The 13,288-nt window shown below is 38.7% G+C and overlaps 2 protein-coding genes across 4 annotated transcripts in view; both read right to left on the bottom strand.

The window, feature by feature from the left end:
- Positions 1 to 480, bottom strand: part of LOC139748187 (receptor expression-enhancing protein 5-like) — a 36,241-nt gene extending 35,761 nt beyond the window's left edge. Inside the window, exon 1 of the mRNA XM_071660983.1 lies at positions 210 to 480. Within this exon, the coding sequence (XP_071517084.1) occupies positions 210 to 465 (256 nt within the window). The 5' untranslated portion in view covers positions 466 to 480. The remainder of the gene's footprint in view (positions 1 to 209) is intronic.
- A 7,251-nt stretch (positions 481 to 7,731) lies between these two features.
- LOC139748301 (uncharacterized) overlaps positions 7,732 to 13,288 on the bottom strand; it is a 31,158-nt gene continuing 25,601 nt past the window's right edge. For all 3 annotated transcript variants that reach the window (XM_071661300.1, XM_071661299.1, XM_071661298.1), the window contains 2 exons: positions 12,655 to 13,275; positions 7,732 to 12,246 (listed from right to left, as the gene is read on the bottom strand). In XM_071661300.1, the coding sequence (XP_071517401.1) occupies positions 12,178 to 12,246; positions 12,655 to 13,275 (690 nt within the window). In that variant the 3' untranslated portion in view covers positions 7,732 to 12,177. The remainder of the gene's footprint in view (positions 12,247 to 12,654; positions 13,276 to 13,288) is intronic.

Below are 13,288 nucleotides of genomic sequence, written 5' to 3' on the forward strand. Positions count from 1 at the left end.
ACACATCAAAATTTCCCTCCACCCCCCTGCTTCAGTCTCATGAATTCTCTTTGTTCTCCAAATTTCACCAACATTCTAAACTTAAGAGGTTGTTATCCTTACCAAAAGGACCATTGCCTACACCTTTACCTATGGAAAAAAAAGGAACCCTAAGCACACATTGTTTTGACCGGCCATGGGTTTGACCCCCAGAAAGCCTTTCCACGTACCTCTGAATAATAATTTCTCGTTATTTTTCTCGGTGCTGAAGGTTTCAATGGACTTCTTTATCTCCTTTATTCGACTCTTGATGGCGTTTAATGATTCATTGGCCAGGGAGCCAACAGAAGAAGTGGACGAGGCAAGGAAGGTTGCTTGGCCAGGCTGGGTCACACCTTCCTGTTCCCCGGGTCTTCTAACTTCGGGTTCGACTGCAGTTACAATTACCTCTGACCCATGACCACAGACTGGATCTTCGCCTCTCATTATCCTTGGAAACTTATTGGCAAAGTTTTTCAGCATTGCCCAAAAGTTAATACCACTTGAATTCCGAAGTCGAAGATCCAACGATTGTTACTATAACCTGTCACGACCTGGATGACCTCGAAGTGGCTTTAATGGTTTTTGAAAACATGGACAGAAATTCTTCATAGTTTTAAGCATTTTCCTTTTGGGGGTTAATTCCATATATATATATATATATATATATATATATATATATATATATATATATATATATATATATATATATATATATATATATACGATTATTTCCGGGTCACAAATACTGGAATATGAGATTAATTTTAGAATGGGTTGGAGGGGGCAGTTTTTTTTTTTTTTATTGAAGGCTCGTTATGAACACAAATCCTTAAGGTCAGGCCTTAACTGAAATACAAAGAGAATTATGACAGGAAAAAAGACAAGGGAAAATATTTACATTTTTTGGAAGTGAAAAACCTGTCTTTTAATATAATGCACATTTTGATTAAGGAATTTACTACATGGCAATGTCATTCTCTAGTAAGAGACTGAATTCTTCTTTTTGGTTTACTGTGAAGCTGCATTAATGGGGAATTCCTGTTAACGTAGGGTTTTGTGCCAATAGATTTGTTGAAAGGAAGGCAAACTAAAAATGATGACAGCAATAAATAACAAATACACTTTCGTTGGGATCCAGAAAAGTATTTATCTGTCACTCAAAGCTCAATTGCCGTCTTGAACTAGTCATTAAGGTTGTCATGGTATGCCTGCAACGAGGGCATCTTCATCATGTGAACAAATGCCAGAATCTAACAGATATTCCTCATATGACAAAGATAACATTAATGTTATTATGGATAATCAATCTAAGTTTATATTGGATTTACACCGATGAACTGCCGGGACACAAAGACACCTTGATATTGGGAGCTAAAACAACTGGAATTGACACAGTTTCCTTTTAATTCTTATGACGGCAAAGACAGGGAAACACTGTACTATCATCATCTTGTTTTTGCCATACGTGTGTGTCCTGGGCTTACATAATGTCATACAGTATCTCATACCCTGAGTGCAATATATCTTTTCTTAGCGCTGTAATTGTTTTAGACATTCCAAAATATGTCATTTGAAATAACTTATTCATCAATTTTATCAAGAGACCTGATGATCTTTGTCTAAATTACCTCATGGTTTTGGAAATGCAGATTAATCCTAGTTTTTAACCTGAATGGACCAGAGTGCACTAGCTTAACTTCACCAGAATCATACAAAAAAATTAGTCATTTGCATTGTACTGCCAGATAGGGAGGTCACAAGATTATTCAATATAGATATGATATGCAAAGGATAATGCAATAATGCTAGTACAGAGGCTGAAAACTATCAAACTGAAATGAGGAAGAAAAATACATCAATCAAGAGACCTTGCCAAACAGGATGAAAGAACCATTAATATATATGATTTGCCATAGACTTGAATTATTATCTTCACATATCTACAAATGACAGACCGGTATGAGGGAGGTAAGAGACGCTCAGGAGGGCAGAAACTCGTCAAGATAGTACACACAAAGTATGTTTTACCCAAGAGTATTATATTAGAAGCTTAGACGCATATACCAAAGAGAAAAGAACCTAAATCCACACGCAGTTTGTCTGGTCATGCGCATCAAACCTCGGGGTCGGCGTACGAAACCAGGCCCACAGCGACAATACTGCGTCATATGTCGGCTAACATCCTCTACTCCATGATAAGCAGAACATTTCATCGTCACTAATCTAAAGCATCGTGTAATATTTTTCTTTTAAGCAGATACATTAAGAAGAAAAGATAATGCCATATGACCTTTAAGTAAAGTTAGTATCAATCACTTACTATCATACATTATAATTGGTTTCATAATGATAACATTAATAACAACGAAAATTATTTGGCTACATGATAATGAAATAACTATACTAGTATTATTACAAATAATGATGATAATGATATTTATGATAAGAATGATAACAGTGACAATTACATTGTAATCGAATTTGTAAATTGTAGTGCACGGCGATAGGCTGTGCAATGCTGGATATGCAGACATTTTTTTTTTAATTGAGCTTTTATGACGTCATACCTTCAGCCATTAGCAATGAGACTGCAGAAAGATAGTAGTAACATTCTTACGTCATATGAGGCATTAAAGGGTCACTGGTGACACTTGGATTTTTTTGGATTTTAAAATTCATTAAGGTTAGTGATGACATGCGAGAGATCGAGGGTACAATGAGGTCTTTTCTACGGTCATTTGAGATTTTAAATGTGCAATAATGCTACTTCTAGCAGCACAAAAGGCATTAGAGGTATTGTGCAATATTACTAGAATCATGTGAAGGCAACAAGGGAGAAATTAAGGATACTTTGTGCGTTATTGACGCTAGTGAGACGCTAGGAGGAGCACTTCTTTGGTTATCCGGAGCAGCTGGGATGAACAGGAACCAAAGTTAACCTAGCTTTAACTGTTTTAATCTATCGAACAATGACGACAAAGGACCCATATTAGAACGTTTAAATTTCAATCTCTTTCCTATCCTGTCCCAAACGAACTAAATTGATTTAATTAGAGTTCATAATACCGATATCTTAATAAAACCACATAGTTATAATCATATATATACCTATCTAGTTGACTGTTCAGCCGATATTTTTACATACAGAAAAAAATATTACTAAATATCACTATTTTTTCATTATATTTGATCCCCGTTTCCAGCGTCAGCGAGATAGTGCCAGGAAACAAAGACCCATCCACTTATACACACATATGTACATACATGCACATACACATATATACATGCACACACATATGCACATATTCGTACTTGCTCGCCTTCATCCATTCTCGACGCCAACTCACCCCTTAGGAAACAGCATGCCCTCCCCACTGCCTACCCCCTACGTCAGCGAGTTAGCGCCAGGAAACGCGAAGGCCACATCCACTCACATCCATTCTCTAGCTGTCATATGTAATTCATCGAAATATCTCTTCCCTCGCCCTCTAGTACCCTTATTCCGTTGCTTAAGCATTGCATTTCACCCCAGGACCAATACAATTGACCCAAAAACCAATATAATCGCCTTGGGAGGGCATTACAATTCACCAGTCTTATACCATCAGTACAAAGTCATTTCCCAGTTAGATATTGACCGAGTGTACTATCGCCACCGTTAAAGTCGTTATCCTTAATTTAGGACAGTCGACATCTCCAAATACCTCTCAAATTTATCGTCACAAGGCCAATCCGCAACAAAGCTGTGCAGCTTGAGTCCGCTGGCCATAATCTTTCGTATCTTTTTTACAAAACGGGGACTCAGAGGAAGGCTGTTTGATTATCCCTATTCTTACTAGCAAACTGAGAGGAAAGGAAATAAAACACAATGCATCTCATATATCTACAATAAAAAGATATGTCAGCACAAAATGTATATAAAGTTGTTTCGTGCTGAATCATCGAGTGACAATGTCTTGGCTGATGCTATTTTGGCTCAAATGACACTATGGCTGTGTTAATGATAATGATCTTTATGTCAACTGTCATGGCATTTGTGTTAATGATGGTTTCGTGGGGCTTGGGGCGACCATAATTACCGATATAATTGTAAAAATCTGCTGCAAGATGGAGTCACTGATAAGATATTATCACAGCCTAGTTAAGAAATATATACTCAACATTAAAATAAAATTGCTTGCTGTAAATCAATTATTTTTCTTCTACTGGAATTCAAAACACATGATTTATTTTTGAAGTTTCGAATTATATCTAAGAGCATCGTATAACTCAAAACATAAACATTTTCTTTGCTTTGTTCAAAGCTCATTAATAATACAGACTTTTAGGGACTAACAACGATAAATGAAATATTCAAAGTGCATTGAACTGGAGCACAGTTTTAATGAAATATTCAAAGTGCATTGAACTGGAGCACAGTTTTAAAGATTAAAATTACATCAAAACCTATTCTATACAAGTAAAACGATTGAAGGTGCATTAATCAATAACCTTTATATATTAGTATGACATAAAAGAGATACCGAAAATCAAAGAAATGAATAGGTTCTCACCAAAAATGTGATTCCATTTTCGTCCTTCCGCCATGGCCGCTGCAGCTACAAGACTCCAGAGACGCCGTGGTTAAAATTATTCCCAATGAATGATACATGATTCAAAAAGCACATGGATATTCGATTATGTTACTGTTCTTTAAGATATATGATGACAGAGGCAAATCTAGCATATTAACGTACTCAACCTGTTACCAAGAGTATAAACAAGATAGCTTATGATAACCCCAAAAACTTAAGAAGGGTGTGAAACTGAGTGTATATTTGGAGAGATTCCCCATTTATCTCCATTCACCAGTATTTGCATTTATACACAAATATAGTTTTGAAGATTTTGGTAATATAAAACAATAATAATAATAATATTTTTTTTTTTTTTTATTTATACTTTGTCGCTGTCTCCCGCGTTTGCGAGGTAGCGCAAGGAAACAGACGAAAGAAATGGCCCACCCCCCCCCCCCCCCTATACACATGTACATGCACACGTCCACACACGCAAATATACATACCTACACAGCTTTCCATGGTTTACCCCAGACGCTTCACATGCCTTGATTCAATCCACTGACAGCACGTCAACCCCTGTATACCACATCGCTCCAATTCACTCTATTCCTTGCCCTCCTTTCACCCTCCTGCATGTTCAGGCCCCGATCACACAAAATCTTTTTCAATCCATCTTTCCACCTCCAATTTGGTCTCCCTCTTCTCCTCGTTCCCTCCACCTCCGACACATATATCCTCTTGGTCAATCTTTCCTCACTCATTCTCTCCATGTGCCCAAACCATTTCAAAACACCCTCTTCTGCTCTCTCAACCACGCTCTTTTTATTTCCACACATCTCTCTCACCCTTACGTTACTTACTCGATCAAACCACCTCACACCACACATTGACCTCAAACATCTCATTTCCAGCACATCCATCCTCCTGCGCACAACTCTATCCATAGCCCACGCCTCGCAACCATACAACATTGTTGGAACCACTATTCCTTCAAACATACCCATTTTTGCTTTCCGAGATAATGTTCTCGACTTCCACACATTTTTCAAGGCTCCCAAAATTTTTGCCCCCTCCCCCACCCTATGATCCACTTCCGCTTCCATGGTTCCATCCGCTGACAGATCCACTCCCAGATATCTAAAACACTTCACTTCCTCCAGTTTTTCTCCATTCAAACTCACCTCCCAATTGACTTGACCCTCAACCCTACTGTACCTAATAATAATAATAAAATTATTATAATGATAACATTAATAATGATAATATTAATAATAATGATAAAAATAATAATCTATTAAAATTGTCTTCATAATGGATTGTCATAATTTGCTTATTGTATTGGTTGCAGTTACTACAATGTTAATAATTCCACCATTTTTACAATGTGGAGGTTCTTCCATTTTTTTTCTCTCTCATTTCCCTCAATATCATGCGGGAGGGACCATATTTTCTTAGTCTTCCTTGCAGGATGTTCATACACACTTAACGCCATTAAGATTTAAAACCTTCGTTCTTTTCCTCTTCAGCCATATTGCTTACTTCTGGTTTGACCATAATCACGACTTTGGAATGTAATACACAACAGATGTGAAACGCTAGTTAAGGAAAACATTCATAAGGATATCTGAAGCAAGTCCCACTGAGTATTCCTTTAAAAAAAATAGGGATGTAAAATGAACCATGATGCCAGGACGAGGTGAATTATCAATCTTTTCTGGCTATTGTAATTTTATGATCACAGTCAAGTTGAAAAATTTCTGTTAACCAACCTGTGTTAGAGCAAGACCAGGGCAACAAGAATCACCCGACGAATTTGCTCCTTATATAACAAGCAACAACCATTTCATGTAACAAGCCAACAAGATATTAGCATACAATTCACAAGAAAACTGACGAACATTTCCACATAGATACCTTATACTGGTTAATACATTTATGGATAGCTGGTCATCTTTATGAAGAATTGCCCAATATTTGTAAACAGGCAAAGGCCACCGCAAATAACTTAACATCTTTTCATTGCATTTGCCATCTGTAAATACAGCTGGCCATTATTTCCTCAAATAACTAACCTACATCTCCAGTTGGTAGATATCCTTGTAGAGAATCGGTCAACATCACGGCACATAACTGGAGGCATTCAACACTTATCTGTCCGTGATATCTGCGAAGATAATTCTCCAACACTAGATATCTACATAACCTTGGTCAACATACTCGACCAGGTACCCAAGTTGGTCCCGGGAGACAGTTTACATAATGGAAACCAATCGGAACTACAGTTGCTGAGCCACACCCCATGTGTTTGTCTCACCCCCAGTTCTTTAATGTCCTCCTTTATCAAAGTAAAGAAGGGCCTACTGTTTCCCACGTTACGTACGATGTACATTTGGTGTCGTCTAAAATCTGTAATTGATTCAAATACGGACACTCGTGAATGTTATCCATGGATTAGGTGGCGTATTGAACTACTATTGCCCTCCATTAAAGCTCCAAAACCGAGTTTGTTGTTATGTATTACGTTGTGGTTAGGCATTAAAACAACATAACATTCAATGGTCAAGTCTACAGAGGTTTGTTGTACACAAAAGGATCCCTCAAAACAGAAAGCCAAGGTAGGCTCAAAATCTCTATATATTTAAAAGCTAGGTTCGGTTAGAAATATAGACAAACACGAAACTTTTTCCCCTAAAATTATACGTAAAAACAAAGTGTGGAATTTTACAAGGTGGAGGGAGAATCAGGCGGAAGGCGGCTTGAATGTTGTTGCTGGGCAGAGATGTACCCTGAGATAGTCGAGATTCCATTTTAGTTATTTTACCTTTTTCACCCTTTCTGACATATGTAGCTGGACTTACTAGCTAACTAGTAAGGCAGAATTCGTTACTCAAGGTAATCACACTAAAATCTCCCCCCCCCCCCCAATGAAATGGAGGAAGGTTTGGTTATATTTTATCTGGAGATTTTTTTTTTTTTTTTTACGAATTTCCTGGGCTGTGATTGGTTGCCTCTTGGCGGCCAGTTGGCCCTGATCTGCCAGCCAACCGGTGCTGTGAATTTCGTTGTTGCGATGTAAGCAACGCTACATCACGAATCTATATATATAATCTGGTTGACAAAAACACTTAAAACAATTTCTAGGAAAAAAAAATTACCATCCAGTCTGGTTTATTGAAGAAATGATTTACATTATGATGTTTAACTTTGTTAGTGACACAATAACCTAGTTTTGTTGCATGCATGGAAAAATAGAAATGGGCAATTTACTTGATTTTTTTCTTCATAGACGACACTTTGCTCTAACAAACAAACTTTACTTTCATACACTAACAGGCAAATACCTGGGTGATATTCTTCAATATGATCTTTCTCTGCCGAAGCGCCTTTTTTAACGATGGGTAAGGAAATGTTTTCAAAGGAGTGAAGGTTCTGGGAGCACTGAAGAATGTGAGGAAAGAAAGGCCGTTTTCTGAGACGGCAAAAATCGGTATGTTTGAAGGAGAAGTAGTCCCAACATTATCACATGGATGCGAGGAGTGGGCTATAGATAGGGCTATGCGGAGGGTGGATTTGTTGGAAATGAAACATTTAAGAACAATATGTGGTGTGAGGTGGTTTGAATAAGTAAAGGATAAGAAAGATGTGTGGCAATAAAACTGTGACGACAGCAAAAGAGGATGTGCTGATATGTTTTGGACATATGGAGAGACAGTGAAAAACAGTTGACAATGATACACGAGACAGAAATGGGGAGAATGAGGCGAATGAGACCAAATTGTATATGGATGAATGGAGTGAAAAAGATTTCAAAAGATTGGGGCTTCAACATACAAGAGGGTGAAAGGTGTGCATGGGATAGAGTAAATTGGATCAATGTGGTGCACTTGGAATGATGTGCTGTCAATGGACTGAACTTGGGCATGTGAAGTGTCCCAGGTAAACCATGGAAATGTCAGTGGGGCCTGGTTGTCGATAGGGAGCTGTTGTTTTGCTGCATTACACTTGAAAGCTAGAAAATGGATCCAAGTGGATGTGGTCTTTCTTCATCTGTTCCTTGCACTACCTTGCTTACATGGAAAATGGCAATCAAAAACATAAAAATGTTAAAGTAGTGGTTGGTATGCAGCCAATGACTACGAAGCTATAATCCTAGCAGTACCTGCTTAAATATAGGAATCATTTGCACCTAAAAACAGTGAGTGTATTCTTCAAATCTTAAAGCCAAGGCCTTCATCAGCAGGTAAAATAATTTAGGTAGCTTTTTTAGACAAGATAGTTTTAACAGTTTATGTAATGTAGCTATTTTATTATCATTATCATCTTTTTATTCTTTTTTATTATGCTCAGTCGCTGTCTCCCGCGTTAGCGAGGTAGCGCATGGAAACAGACAAAAGAATGGCCCAACCCACCCACATAAACATGCATATACATAAACGACCACATACCTATACATGTCAATATACACATATACAGACATATACATATATACACATGTACATATTCATACTTGCTGCCTTCATCCATTCCTGTGGCCACCCGCGTGAGGTAGCGCAAGGAAAAGACAACAAAGGCCACATTCGTTCACACTCAGTCTCTAGCTGTCATGTGTAATGCACTGAAACCACAGCTTCCTTCCCACATCCAGGCCCCACAAAACTTTCCATGGTTTACCTCAGACGTTTCACATACCCTGGTTCAATCCATTGGCATCAGGTCGACCCCGGTATACCACATCATTCCAATTCACTCTATTCCTTGCATGCCTTTCACCCTCCTGTATGTTTAGGCCCTGATCGCTCAAAATCTTTTTCACTCCGTCCTTCCACCTCCAATTAGGTCTCCCGTTACTCCTTGTTCCCTCCGCCTCTGACACATATATCCTCTATGTTAATCTTTTCTCACTCATTCTCTCCACATGACCAAACCATTTCAATACACCCTCTTCTGCTCTCTCAACCACACTTTTTTATTACCACACATTTCTCTGAAGGTGAATGCAAAAGTTTTGGAAAGAGGGGCAAGTATGCAGTCCGTTGTGGATGAGGAAGCTTGGGAAGTGAGTTGGTTGTTCGCTGATGATACAGCGCTGGTGGCTGATTCAGGTGAGAAACCGCAGAAGCTGGTGACTGAGTTTGGTAAAGTGTGTGAAAGAAGAAACCTCAGAGCAAATGTGAATAAGAGCAAGGTTATTAGGTACAGTAGGGTTGAGGGACAAGTCAATTGGGGAGGTAAGTTTGAATGGAGAAAAACTGGAGGAAGTGAAGATATCCAGGGGTGGATTTGGCAATGGATGGAACCATGGAAGCGGAAGTGAATCATAGGATGGGGGAGGGGGCGAAAGTTCTGGGAGCGTTGAAGAATGTGTGGAAGTCAAGAACATTATCTTGGAAAGCAAAAATGGGTATGTTTGAAGGAATAGTGGTTCCAACAATGTTATATGGTTGCGAGGCGTGGGCTATGGATAGAGTTGTGTGGAGGGTGGATGTGCTGGAAATGAGATGTTTGAGGACAATATGTGGTGTGAGATGGTTTGATCGATTAAGTAATAATAGGGTAAGAGAGATGTGTGGTAATAAAAGGAGTGTGGTTGAGAGAGCAGAAGCAGGTGTTTTGAAATGGTTTGGTCATATGGAGAGAATGAGTGAGGAAAGATTGACCAAGAGGATATAAGTGTCAGAGGTGGAGGGAACAAGGAGAAGTGGGAGACCAAATTGGAGGTGGAAAGATGGATTGAAAAAGATTTTGAGTGATTGGGGTCTGAACATGCAGGAGGGTGAAAGGCGTGTAAGGAATAAAGCGAATCGGAATGATGTGGTATACCGGGGTCGACATGCTGTCAATGGATTGAACCAGGGCATGTGAAGCGTCTGGGGTAAACCATGGAAAGTTCTGTGGGGCCTGGATGTGGAAAGGGAGCTGTGGTTTCAGGTCATTATTACATGACAGCTAGAGACTGAGTGTGAACGAATGTGGCCTTTGTTGTCTTTTCTTAGCGCTACCTCGCACACATGAGGGGGAGGGGGTTGTTATTTCATGTGTGGCGGGGTGGCGATGGGAATGAATAAAGGCAGACAGTATGAATTATGTACATGTGTACATATGTATATGTCTGTGTGTGTTATCCCTGGGGACAGGGGATAAAGAATACTTCTCACGTATTCCCTGCATGTCATAGAAGGCAACTAAAAGGGGAGGGAGCGAGTGGCTGGAAATCCTCCCCTCTCGTTTATTTTTAATTTTCCAAAAGAAGGAACAGAGAAGGGGGCCAGGTGAGGATATTCCCTCTAAGGCCCAGTCCTCTGTTCTTAACGCTACCTCGCAAACGCGGGAAATGGCAAGTAGTATGGAAGGAAGTCTGTGTGTGTATATATGTTTATACATTGTGATGTATAGGTATGTATATTTGCGTGTGTGGACGTGTATGTATATAAATGTGTATGTGGGTGGGTTGGGCCATTTTTTCGTCTGTTTCCTTGCGCTACCTTGCTAACACGGGAGACAGCGACAAAGCAAAATAAATAATCAAATAAATATATCTCTCTTACCCTTTCATTACTTACTTGATCAAATCACATTACACCACATACTGTCCTTAAACATTTCATTTCCAACACATCCACCCTCCTCCGCACAACCTTATCTATAGCCCATGCCTCGCAACCAATTTATATTGCTGGAACCACTATTCCTTCAAACATACCCATTTTTGCTCTCCGAGATAACATTCTCGCCTTCCACACATTCTTCAACGCTCCCAGAACCTTTGCCCCCTCCCCCACCCTGTGACTCACTTTCGCTTCCATGGTTCCATCTGCTGCTAAATCCACTCCCAGATATCTAAAACACTTTACTCATTCTTTCTTATTATTATTATTTTTATCATACTTATTTGCTGTCTTCTGCATTAGCGAGGTAGCGCAAGGAAACAGATAAAAGAATGGCCCAACCCACCCACATACACATGTATATACATAAATGCCTACACATGTACATATACATAATGTAGCTATTATATGATAAATTATTACATTACTTGTGCTAAAATGCTAACTAATCTTACTTTATCATTATTTTCAACATAAGGTTATAATCTACATTCTATTTCTAATCTACATTCTATTTCTTTACATCTTGTCATAGCAAGGGCTCCACCATAAAGTAGAAATAGTAGGTATGAGCACTAGGTAGAAGTCAGTAGGAACATTAAGTAAGAGCTTTCGCAAACACTGCACAAGAGTTGCATTCTGTCAGTGGCATATTAAGGGTGAGGTACTATGGCTAAGAAGTGGCAATGGACTTCACTTATGGAGACTATGTATGTGGCTACCCTTCTGAGAAAGTTCCAGGCGGGACCAGGTATCACATATATAGATAAAACAGACAGTTCTAGTTGCAGTCTGGAGAACTTATGCAAATGGAGAGTAACCATATCTTGCTACAAATTAAAGGATGCAATCTTGCCAGCTAACAACCAAGCCATCATATAGAGAAAATCTATTATTAATCAAACTTTTGAACTAAAGCAGTTCAGAATCAGAAACACTGTCTTGTGTTTGATGTTGATTATTATCTTACTCAAATCCCTCCCTAGGCAAAATTATTTTGTGAGGTCTACCTCTCTGCTGTCACTGGCTTCTGGTGGATCTTTGCGTGGTGCATCTTCAAGCTGAAAAATACCATAAAATTTTCAAAATTCTTTAAAAACATTTTTGGTACTCCAATTCTTAAGTACAGGATACTAAATTTAGTTGGTGAGCTTTAATAATACAAAGATATTTTGCAAGGTGTAAATAAAATACATTATGAATTTTAATCATACAACTACAGAACCCCTCTTATGGGGTTCCTGCATCTTCAAACCTGCACTCCAGTTAGGAGCAGGGAACTTGTAGACTCCTTCAGAGGAAGAAATTCCTTTTACTGATTCACAATGATACAGTCTTGCTGAAGGTGACTTTCTACTATTGATATAACTACATGCAGGTGGAGTCTAGTAACACCATTCACTATGAATGAAAATATACGAGGTAACTGGTTTGGAAACAAATTAGTAAAACAATTTGTAACTACATACCGAAAGGGAGAGAGCAATGGCTATTGACATGTTTTCTTGCTCTTTAATTCTTCTCTTTCTTTCTTTCTTGCTTAATCCACTTAATTGTGGTACTGATGTATGCTCCTGACAAAACTGTGAATCGATCATTTCCATGCTTCCATGGGACTGTCCTACAAACTGTATTTCTTTTTCCTGAAGTGATAATTCAAATTGCATATCAACATCCTCTGCATTTTCCCATTGAGAAGTACATGTATTAGCCATATTTCTACAGTCACTATTTACAGGTTCTTTTAACTCATCTGATTCTTTGTCAGTGTGACAATCTGGGCATGTAGCTGATGAATTCTCATAAAAAGGCTGTGATTCTGAAAAATATTGGTTTTCATGGGAATTTTCAGACCAAAATGTCTGTCTTTCCCACTCAGATAGAGAACATGCAGCACTTTCTTCTTTTTTGAGAAACATATCTTGACGTGACAATAAGATGGCATATTCTATTTGCTCTTCATAGGATAGTGTCACTGAGCTTGTTAGCAACTCATTTTCACCTTTCTCACAGCAAGAACTGGCCAGCATCTCACTCCTCCCATTTCTACAGCAAGAGCTCTTCCATTTAGAGCAGGAAAAATCATCTTCCTGTCAACAAAGG

This window comes from Panulirus ornatus, chromosome 73 (assembly GCF_036320965.1).
Source record: "Panulirus ornatus isolate Po-2019 chromosome 73, ASM3632096v1, whole genome shotgun sequence".
Lineage (NCBI taxonomy): Eukaryota > Metazoa > Arthropoda > Malacostraca > Decapoda > Palinuridae > Panulirus > Panulirus ornatus.